The 22,515-nt window shown below is 53.8% G+C and overlaps 3 protein-coding genes across 4 annotated transcripts in view; 1 reads left to right on the plus strand and 2 right to left on the minus strand.

Annotated features, from left to right (window-relative positions):
* The window catches only part of MAP3K6 (mitogen-activated protein kinase kinase kinase 6), an 11,054-nt gene extending 6,101 nt beyond the window's left edge, over window positions 1-4,953 (plus strand). The window contains exons 16-29 of the mRNA XM_006862378.1: window positions 258-404; window positions 618-754; window positions 1,088-1,193; window positions 1,702-1,859; window positions 1,952-2,147; window positions 2,244-2,382; window positions 2,693-2,852; window positions 2,980-3,156; window positions 3,575-3,680; window positions 3,946-4,114; window positions 4,204-4,316; window positions 4,410-4,483; window positions 4,628-4,704; window positions 4,863-4,953. Of these exons, the coding sequence (XP_006862440.1) occupies window positions 258-404; window positions 618-754; window positions 1,088-1,193; window positions 1,702-1,859; window positions 1,952-2,147; window positions 2,244-2,382; window positions 2,693-2,852; window positions 2,980-3,156; window positions 3,575-3,680; window positions 3,946-4,114; window positions 4,204-4,316; window positions 4,410-4,483; window positions 4,628-4,704; window positions 4,863-4,953 (1,850 nt within the window). The remainder of the gene's footprint in view (window positions 1-257; window positions 405-617; window positions 755-1,087; window positions 1,194-1,701; window positions 1,860-1,951; window positions 2,148-2,243; window positions 2,383-2,692; window positions 2,853-2,979; window positions 3,157-3,574; window positions 3,681-3,945; window positions 4,115-4,203; window positions 4,317-4,409; window positions 4,484-4,627; window positions 4,705-4,862) is intronic.
* An 881-nt stretch (window positions 4,954-5,834) lies between these two features.
* Window positions 5,835-12,465, minus strand: SYTL1 (synaptotagmin-like 1). 2 transcript variants are annotated; one of them, XM_006862240.1, is made up of 14 exons: window positions 12,275-12,465; window positions 11,063-11,211; window positions 10,777-10,849; window positions 10,647-10,692; window positions 9,825-9,861; window positions 9,504-9,601; window positions 9,242-9,355; window positions 8,815-8,981; window positions 8,379-8,475; window positions 7,916-8,074; window positions 7,558-7,636; window positions 7,308-7,407; window positions 6,164-6,369; window positions 5,835-5,974 (listed from the first exon to the last, which is right to left on the minus strand). In XM_006862240.1, the coding sequence occupies exons 1-14, from the start codon at window positions 12,463-12,465 to the stop codon at window positions 5,835-5,837; spliced, it is 1,656 nt and encodes a 551-aa protein (XP_006862302.1). The 2 variants fall into 2 exon arrangements, with proteins under 2 accessions (XP_006862302.1, XP_006862301.1); XM_006862239.1 differs by having other exon boundaries at window positions 9,825-9,897.
* Window positions 12,466-19,025: 6,560 nt separating this feature from the next.
* The window catches only part of TMEM222 (transmembrane protein 222), an 8,513-nt gene continuing 5,023 nt past the window's right edge, over window positions 19,026-22,515 (minus strand). The window contains exons 3-6 of the mRNA XM_006862241.1: window positions 21,908-21,939; window positions 20,421-20,517; window positions 20,202-20,332; window positions 19,026-19,113 (exon numbers count right to left, since the gene is read on the minus strand). Of these exons, the coding sequence (XP_006862303.1) occupies window positions 19,026-19,113; window positions 20,202-20,332; window positions 20,421-20,517; window positions 21,908-21,939 (348 nt within the window). The remainder of the gene's footprint in view (window positions 19,114-20,201; window positions 20,333-20,420; window positions 20,518-21,907; window positions 21,940-22,515) is intronic.

The raw sequence follows: 22,515 nt of genomic DNA on the forward strand, positions 1-22,515 counted from the left end.
GGGGGTGTCAGGCTATGGGCACTCAAGGATCCATGAGGTCTGATCTAGTGAATGAGACTATGAGGTTGGAGGAGGGACCTGTGTGCAAAGCTATAGTTGGGTCATCAGGGACTCTTGTGGTCCTGGATCAGTGGGTAGATCTATGGTTAGAAGTGACCTGTGGGTGAGAAAGAGGTTGTGAGTGGGATGGGCTCTGGGGGCATGGCCTAGCTGGTGTTGGAGAAGAATGAGGGTCTCTGCCCATACCAGTACTGTTTTTTCTCTCCTTATCTCCAGGTTCTCTCAGCCCCTGCATGAAGAGATTGCTCTGCATAAACACCTACGACACAAGAACATCGTGCGCTATCTAGGTTCAGCCAGCCAGGGTGGCTACCTCAAGATCTTCATGGAGGAAGTGCCTGGAGGTACCTGCCCAAGTGGGGTGGGAATGGGACCCTAGGTGTGGGCCTGGGGGTTCATTTCCCCCTAGGGCTCTCTATCCTGCTTGTTCCACCCCCAGGAGTGAAATGAGGAGTCTAGGTGTGCTCATGACATGGGTGTGCCTGGACCAGGAGCAGAGAGCTATGGGCAGGGGTAAATGGGTACCAATGGTGAATTGAGACTGTCTATCTGCTCAGGTAGCCTGTCTTCCTTGCTGAGGTCAGTGTGGGGACCCTTGAAGGACAACGAGAGCACCATTAGTTTCTATACCCGACAGATCTTGCAGGGACTCAGCTACCTACATGACAACCACATTGTACACCGGGATATCAAGGTGGTTGGCCCACTCTGGCCTGCTAAGGGTTGTGGGTAGGGAACGTGTTGGGGGAGGCAGGACCCTAGACAGAGGCCAGTAATTTAGACAAAGTACTTAGACTATGCAAAAGGTAGGAATTCATCATGGAGGTTAGTTACTTAGAGAAGAAGAGATGCTCATGAATGAAGCCAGACCAGGCATCAGCTCCAAGAAGGGCTTATAGGTGGGATGGTAAGGGGAGGAGGTTGAAAAAGGCAGGGCCAGGAGGCTGGGATTCCTAGGAGATAGTGTCCCACAGTGGGGTCCAGTTCTGGTGTCAGGTTCACTGAGCAGAATGTGTACTACACTCAGGGAGACAATGTGCTGATCAACACCTTTAGTGGGTTACTCAAGATTTCTGACTTTGGCACCTCCAAGAGGCTGGCGGGGATCACACCCTGTACTGAGACCTTTACAGGTAATAATGTGTGAGGGGGCAGGGGCTGACTTGGGCAGAAGAACTCTTGGGGTCTTGCAGAGAATGGGGTTTCTTCTAGGTGTAGGGTTAGAGTCCTAAAGGGGAGATGAAACCTAGGGCAAGTGATTGAGCCAGGAGTGAGGCAGCGGAATGTAGACTTGGAGCTTGGGCAGGTGATAAAGTTGAGTTGAGCACCTGAAATGGAGCCCAGGGGTGTTGATGCAGGCCAGTGTGGGTGTTGGAGGGGAAAATAGGTGACACCATTGAAGGAATTTGGTAGGAGCCTACTGTGGGTGACAGGGTCTATGAATGTAATGGACCCAAAGATGAGTAATGAAGCCTTGGCAGGTGATGGAGCCTAGGGTGGATGGTGAAACTCAGAGTAGGTGTTTGATAACCAGGGTAGGTGATGGAATCTCTTTTGACTGATGGAGGTCAGAGTGGGTGCCCTGGAGCCTCCTGCAGTGATAAAACTTGATGGACATTATTGTTCCTGGTCTTGTCCTAGGAACCTTGCAGTATATGGCCCCTGAGATCATTGACCAAGGCCCACGAGGGTATGGGAAGGCAGCTGACATCTGGTCATTGGGCTGCACTGTAATTGAGATGGCCACAGGTCACCCACCCTTTCATGAGCTAGGGAGCCCACAAGCTGCCATGTTTCAGGTAAAACCTAGCCTGAAAATGTGGGCTGGGGCCAGACTGGGACCTGAATATCTCTTAAGTTGTACCTTGCTTTCCCTTTTGAACTCCCCCAGGTTGGCATGTATAAGGTACATCCGCCAATGCCCAGTTCTCTGTCGGCTGAGGCCCAAGCCTTCCTCCTCAGAACTTTTGAGCCAGACCCCTGCCTTCGAGCCAATGCCCAGGCTCTGCTGGAGGACGCTTTCCTGAAGCCTGGGAAGAGGAGCCGCAGCCCAGGCTCCCCGCGCCATGCTCAACGAAGACCCTCAGGTACTAGGAAGGGTTGAGGGAAAGAGCAGGGAAGCTCTGGAGGTGACAAGGAGGTGGGGGATGTTGGCCTAGGCTGACAGCCTTGTCCTCCCTCAGATGTTCCATCCGCCAGTCCCACTCCCTCAGCTGACTCGACCACCCATTCCCAGACATTCCCATGCCCTCAGGCACCCTCTCAGCACCTGCCCAGCCCCCCAAAACGCTGCCTCAGTTATGGGGGCACCAGCCAACTCCGGTGAGAGCCTAGGATCTTGGGTGGGTTCCATTTGCCTGGTTTTGTCCTTGTACCACCTCCAGAAAAATCCCTTTTTGGGGATCAGGGCACCTTGCCCACTTGCAAGGATGACATTTGGTGCCTACTGTGCCCTCTTTCAGATGCCCATACTTGTATTTATTGTACTTCCTCAGTGCCTGGTTATCTCTTTTAGCCCTATGAGGCAAGCATTATAGTAAAAGAACCAGAATTCAAACCCTGTGATGGTGGTGGCGTAAGAGTAATAGCGTTGCTGCCCCACCCTCCATCAGTCACTCCCTAATGCACTCAGGGTGCCTGAGGAGCCAGGGGCCGAGGAACCCACGTCCCCTGAGGAGAGTTCAGGGCTGAGCCTGCTGCACCAGGAGAGCAAGCGTCGGGCCATGCTGTCCTCAGTTCTTGAGCAAGAGCTGTCTGCGCTGGCGGACGGTCTGTGCCAGGAGCAAGAACAGGTACGGTGGCCCGCCCCGGCGCCCCCTGGTGGTCGAGCTGGGACAGGGAGCGTTATGCCTTCTCCCTAGCGTCTCTCTTGGCTCTCATGTGGGGACACTCAGTGAGGCTCTCTCTGTTCGTTCTCAGGGTCCTCAGCTTGGCAGGAATCAGGTGGAACAGCTACTGCGCTGCCTTGGGGCACATATCCACACTCCCAACCGCCGGCTGCTGGCCCAGGACCTGCGGACGCTACAAGAGCAACTATGGGCCCAGGGCCTTGAACCTATGCTTCTTCAAGGACCACTCTTTGCCTTCCCGGATGCGGTGAGAAGAGCTTTCACTGTTTGTTAGATTGTTTTTAGGTGCTATCGAGTCTGTTACCACTCATAGCGACCCTATGTACAACAGAACGAAACACTGCCCTGCCCTGTGCCGTATTTAAACACTGTTTAAATATGACGCAGGCCACTGTCTTAATTCGTCTCGTTGAGCATCTTCCTCTTTTATACTGACAGGTAGTGAGCTCCTTGAGCCTGGAAATAAGCAAGGATTTAGGTTCCAAGACACCTATCTTCTCCATGAAAAGGAACATCTACCCACTCCTAGCTTCCCAGCTCCTCCCTTAACTCTGAGCGCGCGCCCACCCCATTTCTCTCACACAGGATACCTCCTAGGCCTTTCCAACTAATCTCACTTCTATTAAGGTCCAGCCAGCTCAGCCACGTCCTTCCTCCCGCTCCAGGTGAAGAAGATCCTCCGCAGGCGCCAGATCCGCCCACACTGGATGTTCGTGCTAGATTCACTACTTAGCCGTGCTGTTCGGGCTGCCTTGGCTGTGCTAGGCCCGGGTAGGAGACTGAATGGCACCTACTCCTACTTAAATAACCACAAACCCGCCAGTCCTCTAGGGTGTAACCTTTGGGGGGCGTGGCAAATAATTAGTGGGAGTCTTTATAGAGGGTGTGGCTAACCGGCTGGAAGATGGTAGGGGAGTGACCGAAGGGGGCTGCACCTGGTATAGAAGCGCCCTCCACTAGTAGTCTTCCGTCAATGTCTGGAGACCCAAAATGGGTGTTCTGGCCTTATCTGAGCCCAACCTACTTGGATTGGCAGAGGTGGAGGAGGCTGTATCCCCACTGTTAGAGGAGCCAAGTAAAGAAAAGAGGTCCCAGGGGAAGGAACAGGAGACCCTTGTTCAGCAGAGCCCACTCCCAAAGGAGCCTGAGCTGGGACCACCGCCTCTGATGGTGCAGCTGGGCCTCTTGCGAGCAGAGACTAATAGGTAAACTGCCTCAGAACCTCCATTAGTCTTTACACCCCACCACCACCACCACCACCACGGCATTCTATTTGCCTTCTGCCCTCCTACAGGCTTCGAACTGTCTTGGCGGAGAAGGAAGGCGAGTGCCACGTCCTGATGCAACAGGCTCTACAGCAGGTGAATGGGGAGGCCATGACCAGTGCTCTGGCCTCTGAGTCCCCAGGTGAGAAGGGACTGGCTGGAGAGCAGGAATGGTGGGTGGGAGGCAGCTTCTGGCACATAAGCCCTAACTAACCACCTGACTTCTCAGGGACAGCTGCATTCCCAGGCGACCAGGGTCTGGTGAAGTGGCTGCAAGAGCTGAGTGTGGATTCTGGCACCATCCAGAAGGTGAGAGGGAAGATGCTGACCACCCCACCATTGTACAACTCTCTCATTGTACAGATGAGAAAGCTGAGGCCCCAAGTGTTGGTAGAAGAAGCTAGTCTCTGGTCTTACTGCTCTCTGTTTCTTTGGGTTTTTGTCCATAACCAGCTGCTGACCCACAGCTTTACCCTTCATGCCCTGCTCACCTGTGCCACTCGAGACGACCTCATCTACACCGGCATCAGGTATGTCCTGTCCTCTCCAAGGCTGACTCAGGCATATGGCCTCAGGCCTGGCCAGCTTCTTCTGTGGGGACTACTGGGTCCCCTGAGGCATCTGGGGCATCAGGCAGAAGAGCCTAGGGCCTTCTTCTGGTGGAGCCACATTAAGCCTGGTATCCCAGGGGTGGAATGGTGTGCCGCATCTGGAGAGCCATCTTGGAGCAGCGAGCAGGAGCCAGGCCAGGCACCCCTAGCTTCCAGGAGACTGAATGAGGGCATCAGAGGCAGGAGGCCAGACGCAAGGATGGAAGAATGAAGAAGACACAAGTAGCTTCTTGTGGACCCAGGGGCAAGTGGAAGAGGCATGGTGGGGCCCAGGCCCAGCTACAATGGAGGGAGTCAGCCATAGTGGCACACAAGTACACTGAACACTAACAGGCAAAGACAATTAAAACATTTTTTACTCATGTCTTGGTGATGTCTGACGTGTATGTGTATGGGACTAGCCTGAGGTATTTGTGTCTCAGCCTGACATTCCTTCATCTGTCAAAGCCCCCTTCACTTCTGGCTCTTTCCTACTGTTACCCTTTCCCCCCTTCCCCAGAGACAATAGCCCACAGATGTCCTTTGGTGTTGTTAAGTGCTGTTGAGTCGATTCTGACTCATAATGACCTTTTGGTTCAAACTGAACTTACATTCCAGTGCATTAATCCACATGCCACACCAGAATTCCACTAGACGCCTTTGTTGTTGTTAAGTGCCGTCGAGTCAGTTCCGACCCATAGCAAAACTGTATAGGGCTTCTGAGGAGCAGCTGGTGAGCTTGAACCACCAACCTTGTGGTTCAAACCGATTTTGCAGTTCAGTGCATTAACCCACAGTGCCACACCAAAATTCCTAGATGTCCTTTGTTGTTGTTAAGTGCTGTCAAGTTGGTTCCAACCCATAGCAACCTATATAGTGTTTCCGAGGAGTGACTGGTGAGCTTGAACCACCAACCTTGCAGTTCAAACGGCTTTGTAGTCTGGCGTATTAACCAACAGCGCCACGCCAGGACTCCTAGATGTCCTTAGGACAGACTTTATTGACTTTAGCCACAGGCAGGCCTGAGATGGGGGTCCAGAGAGAGGGCTGTGGTGGGACTCCTGGGGCAGCTATGTCCTAGGAGCCAGGTTGGTTCTGAGGGGCAGAAGGCCATCCACCCACTCACATGGCCGCTCCAAAAGTGTCTGCCACAGCTGCTTCTCCTCAGGTGTGGAGTCCATCCAGGGTACCTGGAGCCCATAGCTGCTGCCTGATGTGGATGGGAGCAGGGTGAGAGGCTCATCACATAGATAGCCCAGGTCCCAGGAAACACCTCTCTGGTTTCAGATTATGTGCTGTGCCCAGTTATCCCCAGTGTCAGTTTAGTAGACACCAAAACTTCAGAAAGGGCAGGGAAGTGCCTAAGTACTGGTGCCCCCCAGGGACCTGCCCCACTCACCGGTGCCCAGGCTGAGGCGGGTACCCCCCAGTTGACGGCTGGCTAGAGCGCCATGGTCCCAGAGGGAGAGCTCGGCACAGGCTTGGCGCAGGTCAGCAGGTCCAAAACCATCGTAAACCATGGTGTGGTTGAACATGGGGCTGAGGCTGCGGCGCACTACCCTTGTCCGCTGGCGGCTGGCCCGGCTGTCATCGGGCAGCACTGAGCTGTTAGGAAGGGGTACTGGCATCAGGTGGCCACCCTCTCACACTCTCCAGACCCATCTAACCATGAGTCCTACCCATTCTCCCTCACTATGTTAAGTCCTGTGACTTCTACCTGAGACCTGGCTTCAAACCACCACTGTTCCGGGGCCTTTGTACCAGATTCCTTTTGGATGTCTTGTCTTTAGTCTCAACTCTGATTCAAGGGACACCTGAGTAATGTTTCTGAAATGCAAATCTACTCCCTGGCTCAGTAACCAGACTCCCTGTTGCCCCCAGAAGTAGTTTCCAAACTTTTGAAAGCCTTGGATCCCCATCTGCAAAATAAAATATTGTTCACAAGCAGAATGTTTCTGGTTGAATCAGAGATAGGAATGCAGTACCTGTTTAGTCTATCTCAATTTTACTTCCTGAGTAGGGCAGCACCAGAGGTATCCCTACAGTTAACAGGAGCTTACATTGAAAACCACTTGACTATAAATTCAGCACCAAGCCCTACAACCTCGTCCTCCAGATTCTTCATAGAGGTGTACAACTCTTCCCCAGTCTCAACCTCAGCCTTTTGACAAGTCCTATAGGTCCTAGCTGTGGGTTAATGCACTGGACTGCAAAGTCGGTTTGAAACACAAGGTTGGTCGTTCAAGCTCATCTGCTGCTCTTTGGAAACCCTCATCAGCTGCTCTTTGGAAATCGCTATGGGTCAGAAAGTCATTTAACAGCAGCATAGTATAGGTGCCAGTCATATCAGAATACAGCTCACCAAAGGTGTTCTAAACTTTCCTGACTCTAGGCCTTTGCTCAGAGCAAGCCGTTCATTTCACCGTCGCTGATGTTTAAAGTCCAGACTTGGGAATCAGGTTGATTAGAAAGGGTTAGCTGGAGGCTGGGAGCGTCACTGCAAGCGAAGGGAAAGGCAGTGCCGAGGTCCCTGTGCTCCTCACCATTGTACGTAAGTATCCAAGGATCCTGAACGAAGTGGCACGAGGTTCTGAGCATCCTTCACCCAGAAGTGCAGCTCCCCGCTCGGGGGCAGTCCTGCGCCTGCAGAGATGCTCTGCTCAGGCCCTGCCTCACAGACGAATCAGAACCCCCAACTCCTATCCATATCTGACCCAGGGTAAAGGAGTGCTCCGATGCCCGGGATCCACATCCGTCTAGTCTAGCTTGGAATCCCTCAGGGCAGTCACTCACCCTCGGAGCCGGCGGGGACATACTTGAGGGACAGAGAGAGGAACCCACGGCTGAGAAGTTCATCAGGGGAGGGTGGGACCTATGGGAGGAAAGCTCGTCAGGGGGCGGGGCAAGGCATAGAAAAGGAGGATGGAATCTCTAGACACCAATGGGATAAGGTTAGCGGGGAGGGCGGGGCTAGTAGGGGCGGGGCCTGGAGATAATTGAGAGAAATCTATGGTTCGGGAAGGATCTGAGCGACCCGCAAAGATGGGGCTGTTTGGGGCCAGGCCTTTAGATGGCCATAAGGTGTGAGACCGAGGGGAGGCTCTGTCGAATGAGGAGTTTGTGCCAAGGGTCCCCTCACCGGCGGCCTCACCCGGGGCTGCAGGGGGAGCCAGGTGGGCTCAGAATCCCAGTCCCACGTGTCCAGTGGCACTTCGACTTCGCCTAGGAAGATGTTGCGACCCAAGCTTTCACGGTGCCACACGGACAGGCTCAGCACACGGCCCCGGAGTTCGGCCTTCGGGATGGAGTACTGGGGACAGGAGGTGTGCGTTATAAAGGAGCACCACCGCTGACGGCTTCCGAGCTGCGGGAGTGTTAACTGGCTGGTCCTAATACAGCTCTTACAGTTTGGAATCCTGGGGAGTGCCTGTTAAAGGGGGTCTAGCCTATCACCACGCTCACGAAAGACATACTGGAGCACGCGCTAATGGGAGGGCCTTCTTGCCATTCGTGGAGTAGAATGGAGCCTAGGAACAAAGTGCCACTCTTAGAGGCATCCTGTTCACTAACTGGGGGTGTGTGTGGGGGGTAGCGCCCCGTTGCCGCAGGCTCACCCGGAGAGTCTCGTTGAAGACCGGATTCAGATTCCGTTTCTTCACCGCCGTCTTGCGCTTGCTCTGCTTATCCGGGAGAAGGTAGCTTTTGACGTAGCTGGGGAGGGCGACGTGAGGTGCAGAGATAAGACGGGGCCATTCTAGCTCTTACTCCCCAACCCCGGGGCTTGTCCAGCCACCCCCGGAACACAAGTTTCCTATTTCCTAAGTGCCAGCCCGAGCGATAAGCGCTTTACTTGAGTTATCTCAGTGAATCTCCACACCTCCCAACAACGTAGGTATCGTAGGTATCGTTACCATTCCCATTTTGAAGATGAGGAAACTAAGGCCAGAAAAGATTAAGTGGTGGGATTGGTTGTGAACGCGGCTCCCCTCGCGCCTAAACTGGAGCCCCTCTGCCGGCGTCCACGCCCCCTTGTCCCCTGGCCGGACTCACGGGTCAGAGCGGCGGCGCCGGGCGGCGGCCAGGCCCTGGCACTGGATCACGTGCACGCGCAGCTCGGCGGCGCCAGGCTCGTAGCACAACGCGAAGTGCACGGAGCCGCACACCTGCACGGCGCCCGCCTCCGCCTCCCCCGACAGGCTCATCAGGCTGCCGCTCAGCTGCAGGCCGGGCATGGGGGGTCAGGGCGGGGAATGGGGCTCACGTCGGGGCCGAGGGGAGCGCAAGGACTTAAGCGGGGGTCTAGGGGTGGGGGTGGGCCGAAGTGGAGAGGTGAAGGGCACTAGGAAGTGGCTAGCGGGGGAGGGGAGAAGAGGCTGGGAGCGTCAGGTCCGGGTTCGAGGTCAGGCCGGGGCTACGCCTCGGGATGTAGGGAGAAGGAGCCCATCTCCCTCCGAAACCTGACGCCTCATCCCCTCACCGTGGAGGAATTGAGGCTGGACACCGAAGAGCTGCTGCTGAGCATGCGGTCGAATGAAGGGCCAGATCCCGGGGCCTCCTCCCCATTCTCCAGGGGTTTGGGCAACAACTCAACCTGAGAAGTAGGAAGAGTGACCAGGGCGTCCCCTCTTTCCCATCCCTCCCAGGACCATGCTCGGGCCCGACGGCTCGGTACCCCAAGCCAGGTACTCCTGGACGCATCCACTCCAGGTTTTGAGAACAGCACGGCCGCTCCCGCCTACCTGCGCTGACGGGGGCCGCGGCACCTCCTTTCCTTGCTTAGTCGGCTCCGGCTCTGGCTCCGCGTCTTCATAGACTTGCGCTACCCCGGGGCAGGGGGCTGGGGAGAAGCACAGGCTGCTGAGCTGTCTTCATACCTGCCGGTCCCTGAGCACTTTTGGAGGGATTGGTTTCTAACGCTCATGGCCGGCAGATTCAGGACTCCGTGGAGGCCACACGGAGTTTCCCCAACACGGGAGGACAAAGAGGAACACTGGTGGTCGGGGTCACACAAAACTGCCTCGGCTCCCCTCACCCTTTGTATGTTGCCCACTCCCACTCACCTTCCTGGGCCCGAGGCTCCTCCTCATAATCAGAAGCCTTTGAAGGGTCCAATGGTGAGGGGAAATCAGACCCCTGTAGAAATCATGGGGTAGAGATTACAAATTACAAGTGGGAGCTAGTGAGGAAAAAGTCAAGGGTCACCATAAGGTCAGGGGTCAAAGGCTCTAGAAGGCTATCCCATCTTTGAATTTAGCTCAGCCCTCAGGGCAGGGTGGAGGCCAGCTGTGGGACCAGCTGGGCCAGTACTCACACCCCTTCCAACTTTAGAACTTGCCTTGCCTGACTCTCAAGGTCCTACTGAGAGGCCACTTCACCCAGCTCTGTCTTCATTTCGCCCATAGCCAGATTCTGAGGTTCCCTAATAGCCCAGCTCCATTCCATCATCTGACAAAGGGGGATGCTGAGACACAACCCCGAAAGGTGTGTCCAAGGGCTCCAGATTTCTTGTTGTGTTGTTTAAGTTCCCTCCAGTCTGAGCGACCCTGTATAGGGTTTCCAAAGAGTGGCTGGTGGATTTGAACTGCTGATCTTGTGGTTAGCAGTCCAGTGCTTATCCTACAGCACCACACCAGGACTCCTAATTCCTATCGTTGTTAAGTGAGTGCCGTTGAGTTGGTTTCAACTCCTAGGGACCCTGTATAGGGTTTCCGAAGAGTGGCTGGTGGGTTTGAACCACTGACGTTGCGGGTCAAATTGACCTTTCGGTCCAGTGCTTTATCCTACAGAGCCACACCAGGAGGGTTCTATTTCCCAGCACATTCCCAGCTCTACCCCAGGGGTGCTGCATCATTCATTCATTAAATCAGTCCTTCATTACTCACCTCAGCCTCTCTGAGCCTTTCTTGGGGGATTTCATCTATGGGGAGTCTAGAAGTGAGAAGTGGAAGGAGGTGGTTGTCAGGGAAAGGAACCCAGACGATTTTCTACCCATTCCTCACAATGCCCCCTCACCTGAGTTCCAGCTCCTCTTCTTTCTCTTTCCCAGTAACCTCAGCTTCTCCATCATTGCACAGCACCTGATCACCTGGGCCAAGATGAGAAGTTCTGTGAAGCCCCCTTCTCAGGCAGTTTGGCTGTGACTCATGGGAGAGGTCCTTGCCCACTCACCTCCTGCAGCCCATGAAGGAGTAGTACCCACCCAAAGACACAGAATATCAGGGGTAGCCAGGTCCAGAACCCACTGGTCTTCTCTCTCTCAGACCTGCCCAACCTCAGGGGTGGTGGTGTCTTCTCTCACCCCTGAAGTTCTTCTTCCAGCGGATAGAAGCACGAATGAGGTCAGAGCCAAAGTGGGCATGGTGGTGCCGTTGGGACCGTGCTTCCTGGAACCAGTCGCCTGTCAGGATCTTCAACTGCCCAGGGTCTGCCAGTGAGGCCCGGAGCTTGCTGGAGGATGGGGGTTGGGAGAAGGCAGGGAGTGGTTATCACCACTCACTTGCCAACATTTCTGCTACCCACTCTGTGCCAGGCCTTGTACCAGGACCAAGGAAGCAATAGCAATTAGACTTGATCTCTGCTTTGGATGTGGTCAGGTTTGTGGGGAGACCGAGTCCAGGATAGACAAGTACACTATGGTGTGTTATCATAGACGACAGGGCCTGTGGGAACTCGGATGGGCTTACTAGACTAGACAGTGCTTGAATTGCTTCTTGAAGAACAAATTGGAGTTCTCCAGATAGTGGTTGTTGTTAAGTTCCAACTCATAGCAACCCTGTATAGAGCTGTCTGAGGCTCTAAATCTTCATGGGAGCGTAAAATCTCATCTTTCTCTCCTGGAGTCACTAGTGGGCTCCAACTGTGGACCTTGTGGTTTGCTGTCTAGTGCTTACTGTATGCAGCTACCATGTTCCTCTCCAGGTAGATACGGATAATAATTATTGTTCATTAAGTGAGTACTGTGGGCCACACTTGCATAATTCCATTTGATTCTGAGGTAGGACTCCTTAACCACATTTTACAGATGAAGAGATTCTGCTTGGAAAGTCAGATAAAATCCCTAACCCCTACTCCTCTACCATTGTGAACTTCCAGGAGGAAGAGCAGAGGCGTGAAGGGCATGCTGTGTTCACAGACAGGAGCCCAGAGTGGCTATAGTGTAATACTTCATATGCACATAAGTGTATGTGTGTTGGGAGTGGGAGTTATTGGTGAAAGATGAAGTGGGAAAGGTTAGTAGGGACCATTCAGGGAAGCCCTGTGGACATCCTGAGGAGCTTGCTCCTGACAGAGATGCTGAGAAGGTATCCACAGTGGATTTCAACAGCAGATGTGGAGAGTTTTAGCTGCAGAGTGGTGAGTGGACCAAGGGTGTAGCCACCCTGGGGGACATGACCTCTGAGCTGACCAAAGGCCAAGAGGGGACCAAAGAGCAAAGACAAGAACCCTCTACCTTCTGTGCCTGAAGGCCATTCCTTCTGGACTCCTCAGGCTAGGGTTTGTCCTCCCTCACCTGACTCGCCCCTCCTCCAGCTGGCGCAGGTGGGCATCTCGCTTTAGGACATCAGCAATAGCTGTCTGCTCCTCCTCTGTCAGAAAGCTGAGGTCCAACAGCCTGTCGGCCTCAGGCTCTGGCCCCTGTGCCATGGGTAGGGAGGGCAGGACCCAGAGCCTCTCTTGAGATGAGTGGTCCTTCTGGGGCATCAGTTGGGGATTGCACCCCAGCTGGGCACACGTGGTTCCCTGGGGTAGACCAGGAGTTAGGTCAATACTGAGTCCAGATGGTAGTAGGGTGCCACCCCATGAAGGCTGAGGTCAGGTGGAGGGAGAAGCACTCATGGACAGAGGGACCCATGAACATACTCAGGAACACAAAGACAAACATATACCCTGAAGTAGGGACACACAGAGAACCTTGGAGAGAGAGCCCACAGCCATGAATACACTTGTACATGAGGCACAGATACCAACTGTGAGATGAATGCACACATAAAGCTATGCAGACACAGCCACATGCTCAGACCAAGAGATGTGCACACACATATGCTTAAGTCTGCACACAGGTATGTGCACAGACTGGGAGACACGAACCTATGACATGTTCACATATACAAAAGTAAATTCCAGGACAAATATGTATCCCCAAATCACACAGACACAAACATACACATGACACAAACATACCTCCTCCCCACTGAGTTATGAACTCCTTGAAGGTAAAGATGGGGCATTGCCCCCAAAGGCAGTACTTTACATATAACAGGTAGTTAGGAAAAGTTTGATTAATTACATGCAGAAAGTCACCTTGAGAACCCTGCACACATGGGGAATGGTTACACACCAAGACCCATGTAGACACACATGTATACACATGTATCTGCTTAGCCCTCTGCCCTGGGAACCTCCCAACCTGGGGCTCCTTCCTCCAACCTGCCCTGGCCCATTTGGCCTTCCTGTCTGAGGCAACCTCCCCAGCCCACACCCCCAACTTCCTCCCCCCTCCCACCCAGAGGTAACCGCAGCACCCACGCACCCACTCCCACTGAGGCCTCCACTTCAGGGATTCCCCTACTGCTTGTTCCGTCCTGCTCTCCTGCCTGGAGCCCCTGGGTCCCTCTGCTCTGGTCAAATGGATACCCTCACTCTTGGTCCAAGATTTGGCTGGGGTTCTGGCTGTGGTGGCCCAAGACTGGCAAAGTAGCTCAGGCTGCTTAGGTACCATGTTGACTCCGGAAGGAAAACATCTGCCCAACCCCGAGGGGCGTGTGGACGTGGCAAGGGGCCCATGGCTTGGCCATGAGCAAAGTCCTAGCCTGAGCCCACAGGCAGTCTAGTCTCTCTGCTGCTCCCATCTCGTACCCTCTCATGCCAAGATGCCAGGCAGAGCCCAGAGGCCGAGATAGGGAGAGCAGCTTAGCAAGCAGGTCCTGGCTTGTGCCTGCCGCCTCCACCGCCTTAGGTACTGTACCCTCCCAGGCTAAGTCCCCTTCCCCCTCCCCCAGGCACCTAGGGCGTCTGCACGTCAATAAAGTGCGCTGTGTTCAACATCCACAGTATTTCCTGAACAGCTACTGTGTTCTAGGCACAGTGCTGGTGCTACAATATAGACAGTTTGGGGCTCCCTCAGTGGCATGGTGTGAGTCTGTGTCAGTATCTCTGTCGTATTGTGCTGTTGTGTGAGTCTGGGCACTGAACACATCTTGTATAGTGGGCTCTGTGAGCTTCTGTATTTTGTGTGTGTGAATATTGTATCACTGGTGTGTGTCCACGTGCCCTGTCACCTTGTGATGCTGCATGGGTGATTGTTAACTGTGACACTCTGGGTGATAGCACCCTATGGGTGTGTGCAGTGTGTGTTGGGTGTGTGCACTGTGTGTGTATTTCTTCCTGTGCTGTCAGAGCCAATGCTGTGTGTTGTGGTGCTCGTGGGCCTACTGGAGCTATCAGGTGTGTGTGTATAAACGTGGAGGGGGTGGGGGAGGGTGTGTTCTCGCTCTGCCTGGGTCCGCTTGGGCATCTATGGTCAGGGACCCCAGCAGCAGCCCCTCCCAGTAATTTCTTCCCCCTCCAGGGACAGAATCAAGTGCCTAGTCCTCTGTTCTCCAGTCCAACCTTACAGGACAGAGTTATCCGACCGATATAAGGGTTTGTCCATCTGTCCACTGTTCCAGTTCCAGACACTCCCGCCTCCCCCACCCAAGGTCCCAGGGTTCCAGCGGGTGCTGAAGGATCCTAGCAGCAGTACCTAGCAGGACACTGGCAGGGGACCCCAGACCCGTGGTGTGTTACCTGTAGGGGTCCAGCATGGGGGAAACACCTTCGTAGAGTGACCCTAGCTCCCCTGGCAGCCAAGTTTCAGCGACTAGGAGAAGAGCTGAGAGGGACTAAAGCTGACTCAACAGGCTGCCAGCCCCACGATGGAGGAGGAAACACCTTCTCAGCAGGGCTTGACGCAAAACCCGGGCCTGGATTCATGACTCACAGGGGGCACTCACCACCCCAGCACTCAGAGAATGCAGAGGTTTTGATGGGCAGTAGAGGCCTGAGGTTTGGCCCCAGCTCCATTATGAACTCACTCTGTATCCCTCATCTATCATCTTGACTGCCACATCTGTAGAATGGGTAGCAGTCCTCCCCAGGCAGCTGGGTTGCTGACAGGGACTTGCTTTGAAAGCAAAGTAAAAAACACTTTCTAAGAGTCAGAATAATGGAAGTATTGCAGATTTTGCAGTGAGACCCCTAAGTAAAGTAAATTGTCACTGTGTAACCTGGAGCAGGTCTCAAGCTCTCTGAGCTGCAATTTCCTCCTTAGCAAATTAGGAATAGCAGAGTGTAGAACTCCCTTCTATCAGAGAAAATGCAGGCATAAACTGACATAGTAGGTGCCAGGTAGCACCTCCAACACAGTCCAGTGTCCATGGTCATTAAAAAAACCCCACTGCTCCTCCATGCACATACACCTGTACTAGCAAGCACTGGCAACAGCAGAGCAGCTCTTTATCCCTCTGCCACTCTGTGTCCATCGGTTTGCAGAGGCCTGTGCTGTTTTCTCTAGAACCCTCTCATCTCTCAGAAGCCAGGTAGGCATCATGGTCTATTCTTCAGAGTTCTAAATTTCCATTCTGTCTCTGTTCTCCAGTCCTTCCTAAAGCTGTGACTGTCCCTAAGGCTGACTTAACAGGTTGCCAGCAGAGCTGCTGCCTAACCTTGGAGGAGGAAACACTTTCTGTCTCTCCTCCTATCATTTCCATCAGAATTCATCTGGCCCTCCCTACCTGAAACCTCAGTTTCCCAAGTTCCCACTAATATTGTTGTTGTTGTTATGTGCCATGGAGTTGGTTCCAACTCATAGCGACCCTGTACAGGGTTTCCGAAGCTGTAAATCTTTACGAGAGCAGAAAGCCTCATCTTTCTCCCGTGGAACAGCTGGTAGTTTCAAACTGCTGACCTTGAGGTTCACAGCTCCTAATATAAACAACTCCTATTGTCCTATCCCTAAGGCGCTCTGGTAGCGTTGTGGTTACCCATCAGACTGCTAATCTCACGTTCGGCAGTTTGAAACTACCAGCTGTTCCGCGGGAGAAAGATGAGGCTTTCTGCTCCCATAAAGATTTACAGCCTTGGAAACCCTATGTAGGGTCGCTGTGAGTCCGAATCGGAATCAACTCCATGGCACATAACATTGTCCTATCCCCAGGCCTCCTGCTTCTTGCCAGTCACTAAATGCTGCGGTATCTGCCCCATCTCCACCCACCTCCCATGGATCAGGTATCACTCCCCACTCAGCCACTTCCTGGTCTATGTCCTACACTCAATCCCTATAGAGGGTTACCAGAAGGTCTTGTCAAACACAGTGCAGTTCATCATTCCTCAGCTTTGGCAGATGCCAGTAGACAACCAGGGTAACCCTTTGGTCCACTTATAAATATGCTTCACACCTGTACACATTATCACCGGCAGTAGTCATACCACCTCCCTGGACGGACAGTCCCTTCTCAGCCTGAGAATGAGCTGGTCCTGCCTATCCTTCTCCTCTACATGGCTGGAGCATTAGCTACACTCTACTTCTGGTCTGTCTGTGCTTCCCCTTCTCCAGCAGCTAGAGCACTCTCCTGGGAAGTCCTCCACCCCCTTCAGAACCCTTCTCCCGTGATTCTCTGCCTCGGCACTGCAGCGGGTCTCTAGGCAACTCCTCTCTAAGGCCAGGGGCCTGGAGGCCAACAGAGGCGTGTTAAAATGCTGGCTCTGCCATGTAGTCCACAAACTCAGTGAGCCTCACTCTCTTCCTCTATAAACAGAATAAGATGCTATTTCTTAGGACTGCTTTAAAGAGGGGCTTCTGATTCTTTGTCTTGAGCCTAGACACACCTTTTGGGTAGTAGCCTCCCACTCTTTAGTAGCATAGTGGTTCTGAGTCGGGCTGCTAACCTCAAGGTCAGCAGTTCGAAACTACCACCTGTTCCTTGGGAGAAAGATGAGGCTTTCTGCTCCTGTACAGATCCAGTCCCAGAAACTACGCAGGGTCACTATGAGTCAGAACCACCTCCTCACCTTTTAGAGAAAAAGCCGCCCCTCACTCTCACTCCCAGTGCACCAGCTTATGGGAGGGACCCCAAGGGGACCAGGCTGCTGGGTTTGAATCATGTGAAACTACATTTCTTCACCTGTAAAATGGGGGTGATAGCACCCACATTATAGGGCTGGTGAGAATACTTTTAAACAAGGTGCAGCATACAGTAAGCACTCAGTAGCTGTTGGTGGGGTTTATGGCACCTGCTTTATGTCCTGTCTTCTCAAGGTTAATTTTAACTTCTGCTGCCTGAGGCAGGTCTTAAAACCTTTTTTATCCACCTTCTGTGGGTTGTCCTTGGGCGTGAAACTCTTTTCTTTCCAATTCTCAATTGGACCCCAATATGTAATTATGTGAAGATTTGGAAATGAGAGGAGGGTACATCACAGCCACACCCTGGAGGCACTTCAGCTCTGCTGGGTCTAGGAGAGCTAGTGGCTCTTGCTCCAGCAGCTAGTCTGTTCTCCAGACAAGGACATCCTCAGGATGGGCACAATGGGTTCTCTGGGGATCAGAGCCAAAATCTTTTGCTAGTTCAACTACAGTGACACTAGGACAGGGTGGAGAAAGAATTCCGAGGTAGTTATTAGGTTGGGCCTTGGGAGGGTCATAATTTCAACAGGTGGAAGCCAAGGAGCACAGAAGCAGGCCAGAGCTGCCTCCCTGGTGGTGAGGAGGCTAGAGCTGCAGAATGACCACTTGAGGGCCACAGCGATATGCTGTATAGAGCAGGGCAGTGACCAGGTCACTGGGGGTCAGCATGGTGAACTTGGCCAAGTGAAACAGATGGCTATGTAGGGGCCAAGACTTTGGGCTTATCCTGAGTTGTGTACCCCAGATGAGGGGACATGTCCAGGGCTCTGGTCTGCTCAGTGAAAGCACAAGCCTTCTAGCCCAATCCCTAATGCTACTGCCATGGTCTCCCCAACAGAGACTGTGGGAATGGTTTCAGTACTCACTAGCCTCAGAAGAAAGTTGTGCAATGGTGGATGTGGGATGATAGGAATGGTGGGGAGCAGACCCAGCCTGGACCTGAGGGATGCTGGTGTCTCTGTGAGCTCCAGGCACTGAAAGGACTCAGCCATGGCCCTGGCACCCAGCCCCCTTGCCAAGGAGGGGCTAGGGGACCACAGAGAGCGAGTAAACGACACCGTCTGGAGTAAAAACTCTTTATTGCCCCACCCAGGGAACCCCAAGGACTCCATGGGGCAGGGATGTGGTGGGCAGCACAGGGCCCTTTTTGACAACTTGGAGAAAAGGAGAGCTGTAGTCAGGTGGGTGGGAACAGCCCCCTTCAGCAACCTGATAGCATTGGCTGCTCCAATGGCCCCCTCCACATCTTGGACATAGGAGCACTATCCCCAGTGAGGCCCACACCTGGAGCTGGGCCAAGTTTACATTACTTTTGTCTCCGGGGGGTGGGGAGGGTGGGGGTGACTCTGGCACATGTCAGCTACACTCACCTCCCCACTTGGCTGGAGGAGCCCAGGACCCAAACTGCAGGGGAGGTGGGCCCAAGGAGCTGGGAGGCCCTGAAGTGTGGGAGGAGGTGGCTACATGGGCTGGAAGACACCAGGACAAGGACAACTACCCCTAGTGCAGCTTCTGGCAAACATGGGGCAGGTGGCATCTAGTCCCTCTTGATCATTCCAGAGGCCAACAGTGAAAGCCCTAGGCAGGGTAGTTTAACTTAGGGAGACTGCTTAGTGTACCCTAGGCCCCTGGACCACAGTTAATAGCATGAGGGCAGGATCCAAATCAGCTCTGGTCCTGGTGTTGCCTTGTCCAGTGGATTCAAATGTTCTCTCTTCCCACTGGGCACTGGGCCCAAGAATGACACCTGATGTGCCAGAGAGGCTGTGGCAGGAGGAGCTCAGCAGGCAGTGGCCCAGTTGGGACAGAAGGGTCTTTACAACGAAGGAAGCTAAGGCCTTCCCACCAGACAAACGAAGGAGTACTTCAAGGGCAGGGGTCACAGGACACAAGCCCAGGTTGGTTAAGGGGGCAGTGGCTAGTGAGACACAACAAACATCCCCACCCCACGCTCCTCTTCATTCCCATTCTACCCCACCTAGTCCAGAATCCTGGTCAAAACCAGTAGGCTCAGTCCTGCCTTTTGGAGTGAGGAGAAAGATTCTGGCACTAAAACGCTGCCTCCTCAGGGCCTGGTGGGGCCGGGGCCACTGGACAGCCATCACCGAAGGTTAAGGACCAGGCTGACGGTCAGGATGATGCCCAGGAGGAGGATGAAGGGCAGCCAGGTCTTCACGAAGGCCCCAACGCTGACAGGGAGGAGGGGGTAGGTAGGAAAGGCCAGGGGAGCATCCCAGAGCCTGTCCATCCAGAGGTCCATGACAGGTCTGCTGACCCTAAGGAAGCCCTTGGAACCATTCTCTCACCACCAGACTAGGCTGGGTCCGGAGTTCACCATCAAGGACCACCATCCATGGTTCTAGACAAGGGCACAGTCCAAGCTCCCAGTGGATCTTTACTTATACCTCAGTGGGTGGTACAGGACGTGTGCTCACCTCTGTGGTCCTCAGTGGCTCTACCCATAATCATGCCTGCCTCTGGGAAGAGGACCAGGATCCCCAGTTTGAAGGTGGAAGCCAATAGACTCTGCCTACTGTTGGAACCAATCGGGCTCTGCTTTAGTTTCCAGATGACCAGTTAAGCTTTTCCCTCTCCATACAATGAGGGAAATTAAGTCAGGGAACCTCTAAAATTTTCCCAAGAATGAAAAAGACTCTCAAGAGCTTCCTTTTCAATTCTTAAAGATGCGGGAAGGTGGCTCCCAACTCTGGCTTCTACTATGGTCATGCTGTGGAACCATGGGCTAGTTACTCAACCTCTCTGTGCACATCTTTACATGTGAATTTGGACTAATGCAGTTGACCTCACAAGGCTATGGCTGCAAAGGTCCCCCTGGCCTACCCAAGGCCTCCTGCCCAGAGGCCTGCCCCTGATGAGGGAGGCTTGGGAAGGGACCTGTGGGCTGATCACCTCAGCAGCTAGATGACCTCAGCAGCCTGCGAGCACCTAGGTGTTGACTTTACTTGAGGCCGGGGCTCTGCAGATTCAGTCCTCTGGAGGGTGGGAATCATTAGCCCTGGGTTATGGGAGAGTGCAGATTGGAGAGCCTATATCAGTAATCCCACGAGCTCACATTGAGCAAGTGACAGCTGAACTCTGGTGGGGCTGGACCCTGAGTCCAGTGCTCTTTGTCTTCAGCACAGCCACCTCCCGCTCCTCCAGGAACCCAGCTTAGTGTCTTGGAACCTTCAAGGCTCCGATTGGCATCTGCTTCCTCCCTGCTGGGGCCCGTGGAAGAGCCCCAGAGGAAGTAGCAGTGGGTGGGCAGGCAGCTCACCTGACATACTTCCCATAGAGCAGGCAGAAGAAGCAGAGTGTCACCATGTTCCAGTTGGTGCTGTTGTTGTAGCGCATCAGGTTTAGGGCCAACGCCACGTGCGAGTGGCAGTTGTCGCAGCAGAGATTGTGCTGGAGGCACAGGAAGGGCTGGGTCAGGCTGGGCTGCAAGGGCACCTTCTCGGATCCTCAGGAGTCCCTGCTGTCCCAGCCCACCTACCATGCGGTGCTTGTACTCCTCAGAGGCATCATGCACAGCTGTGTCCCATGCGTTGGGCCCACTAGCATATACCTGACCAGGGTCCAACTTCCAGTACCTGAGGGAAGAGAGGGGGTCTGGGAACTTGCTCTACTCCCTTGTGGCCACTCAGCTCCACAAACATTCCCCAGTGGATGCTTGTTCTGTGCCTGGCTCTGAGCTCAGTGCTCAGGCTGCAGGTCCGGGGGCTGAGTCACACAGCAGACCCTGGGCAGGATATGGATCAACTAACTCAATTGGGGGTGAGGTATGAGTTGGAGGTGACACCTGAGTCTAGTCTGAAGGCAGTGGAGTCAGTCAGGTCCAAGAAACGGGAAGGCATTCTAGGCAGGGGGAAGAGCTTGACTAAAGTGAGAGGCATAAAACTGCAGTGTGTACCTGAAAGTATGACTCTGTACCACTGGGGGATTCATAAGGCACAAGGTGGTGGAACGTGGGTGGTGAGGCTGGAAATGCAGAGGTGGGGGACTTGAACAACACACTCAGGCGCTTATACCAGCAGCATTCTCCCTGAGGGCTCCCCGCAGCTTGCTGGGGATGAATGGAAGGCAAGATGGGAGAGCTGAAGTTCATAAACTGGAAGCTGGATGAGAACTGATGTTCTCAGCACCGAGTGTGCCTTAAAGAGCTTTGAACCTAGGAGTGTTGGGGGTCACAGTGCCCTCTGGCTGCTGTGTGGGGAATGGCTAGGCAGAAGGGCCTGGAGAGAGAGTCCAGGACAGCGGCCGGGGCTGGGGATGCTCAAGAGCTCCTGCCTGGTAAACGTGTTCTCAAAAAGCAGCCTGGCTGCCATCACCTGGCTAGGAGGCTCCTGGATCACATCTCCACCTGCCTGAGGAGGCGCAAGCAGAAGGGGAGCCCACTCCAGGCTGCCTCTGCTGTGTGAGCACTTGGATCCTGGGCTGCCACTCCATCTGTCTCTCCTGAGGGTAGCCATAGGCAAAGAGCACCAGATACTATTCTGGGCATACTGCTAACCGAGGCACTGTCACCAGGCCAGCAGCTGAAGTGGGTCCCCAAGATAGAAAAAAACTGAAGCTCAACAAACCACCAATAGCCTTCAGGGGCCTCAGTTAGTTTTGTCCTCTCCAACCAAACTTACCAGCAAAGCGTTCTAAACAAAGTCTCCCTTATATTCTAAATGGTTTGCTCGCCCCCATGAGGAGCAGGTGAAAGTCTAGGTTTTGGAGTGAGACAGATCTGGTATGGATCCCAGCTCCACTACTTCCTAACAGCTGCCTTGAATAGTCACTCCCCTTTCCTCACCCTTCCAATGGAGGGACTGTCTGTAGATGGAGGAGCTAGCCCAGGGCCTGACATGTGGTGGGGGCTTAGTGCAGGGCTGCTCTGCTCTGCTGGACCCTGGATGCCCCTCCCCTCCACACCTGTCCTCAGAGTGCTGGCTCCAGCTGGGCCTCAGGGCAGTCATATGGCTATTTATCACTTACTTGGCAGGCTTCCCAAAGGCCATGTTGTCTTCCTGTGAGGGACAAGAACAGAAAGTCAGTGGGGAACCTGAATCCAGCCTAGAATGATCTGCAGTGACTCAGAAGTGAGGCATGGGCATGGGTCCTGCTCCGGGGCTGGCACTATATTCGAAATGCCAGTGGTGGCTTTCCTATGGAGATACAGCCACGTAGAAGTACACAGGGCACACCAGGAGACAAAGGACTGACCCTCTGCATGGCACCCAGGTAATTCTCTGTGGCCAGGCTTCTCTGATCTTTGACCAAAGGCAACGTCCTTTAGTCAAAGCCTCATTAATTCCCAACCCAACAATGAAGGCCTGATGTCTGTATTTTAGGATGCAGGGGTTATGTGACTACCTTCAGAGAACTGGGGGTGCAAGGCCTATGTTGTTGTTGTTGTTAGGTGCCATCGAGTCGGTACCGACTCAGTGACTCTATGCACAATAGAATGACACACTGCCCGGTCCTGGGCCAACCTCACAATTGTCACCATGCTTGAGCCCATTGATGCTGCCACTTTGCCAATCCATCTTGCTGGGGGTCTTCACATTTCAGCCAAGTCCTAGACTTGCCAGTCAGATGTGGAG

The sequence above is a fragment of the Chrysochloris asiatica genome, unplaced genomic scaffold, assembly GCF_000296735.1.
Source record: "Chrysochloris asiatica unplaced genomic scaffold, ChrAsi1.0 scaffold00047, whole genome shotgun sequence".
Lineage (NCBI taxonomy): Eukaryota > Metazoa > Chordata > Mammalia > Afrosoricida > Chrysochloridae > Chrysochloris > Chrysochloris asiatica.

Excerpts from the sequence above, each read along its gene's own strand:
- SYTL1 (XM_006862239.1), bottom strand. The coding sequence starts at position 12,465 with ATGCCCCAGAAGGACCACTCATCTCAAGAGAGGCTCTGGGTCCTGCCC. Across the intron at positions 11,212-12,274 it reads CTGGAGGAGGGGCGAGTCAG|CAAGCTCCGGGCCTCACTGG; the intron begins GTGAGGGAGGAC and ends CCCATCCTCCAG. Across the intron at positions 9,898-10,646 it reads AAAGGCTCAGAGAGGCTGAG|GGGTCTGATTTCCCCTCACC; the intron begins GTGAGTAATGAA and ends TGATTTCTACAG.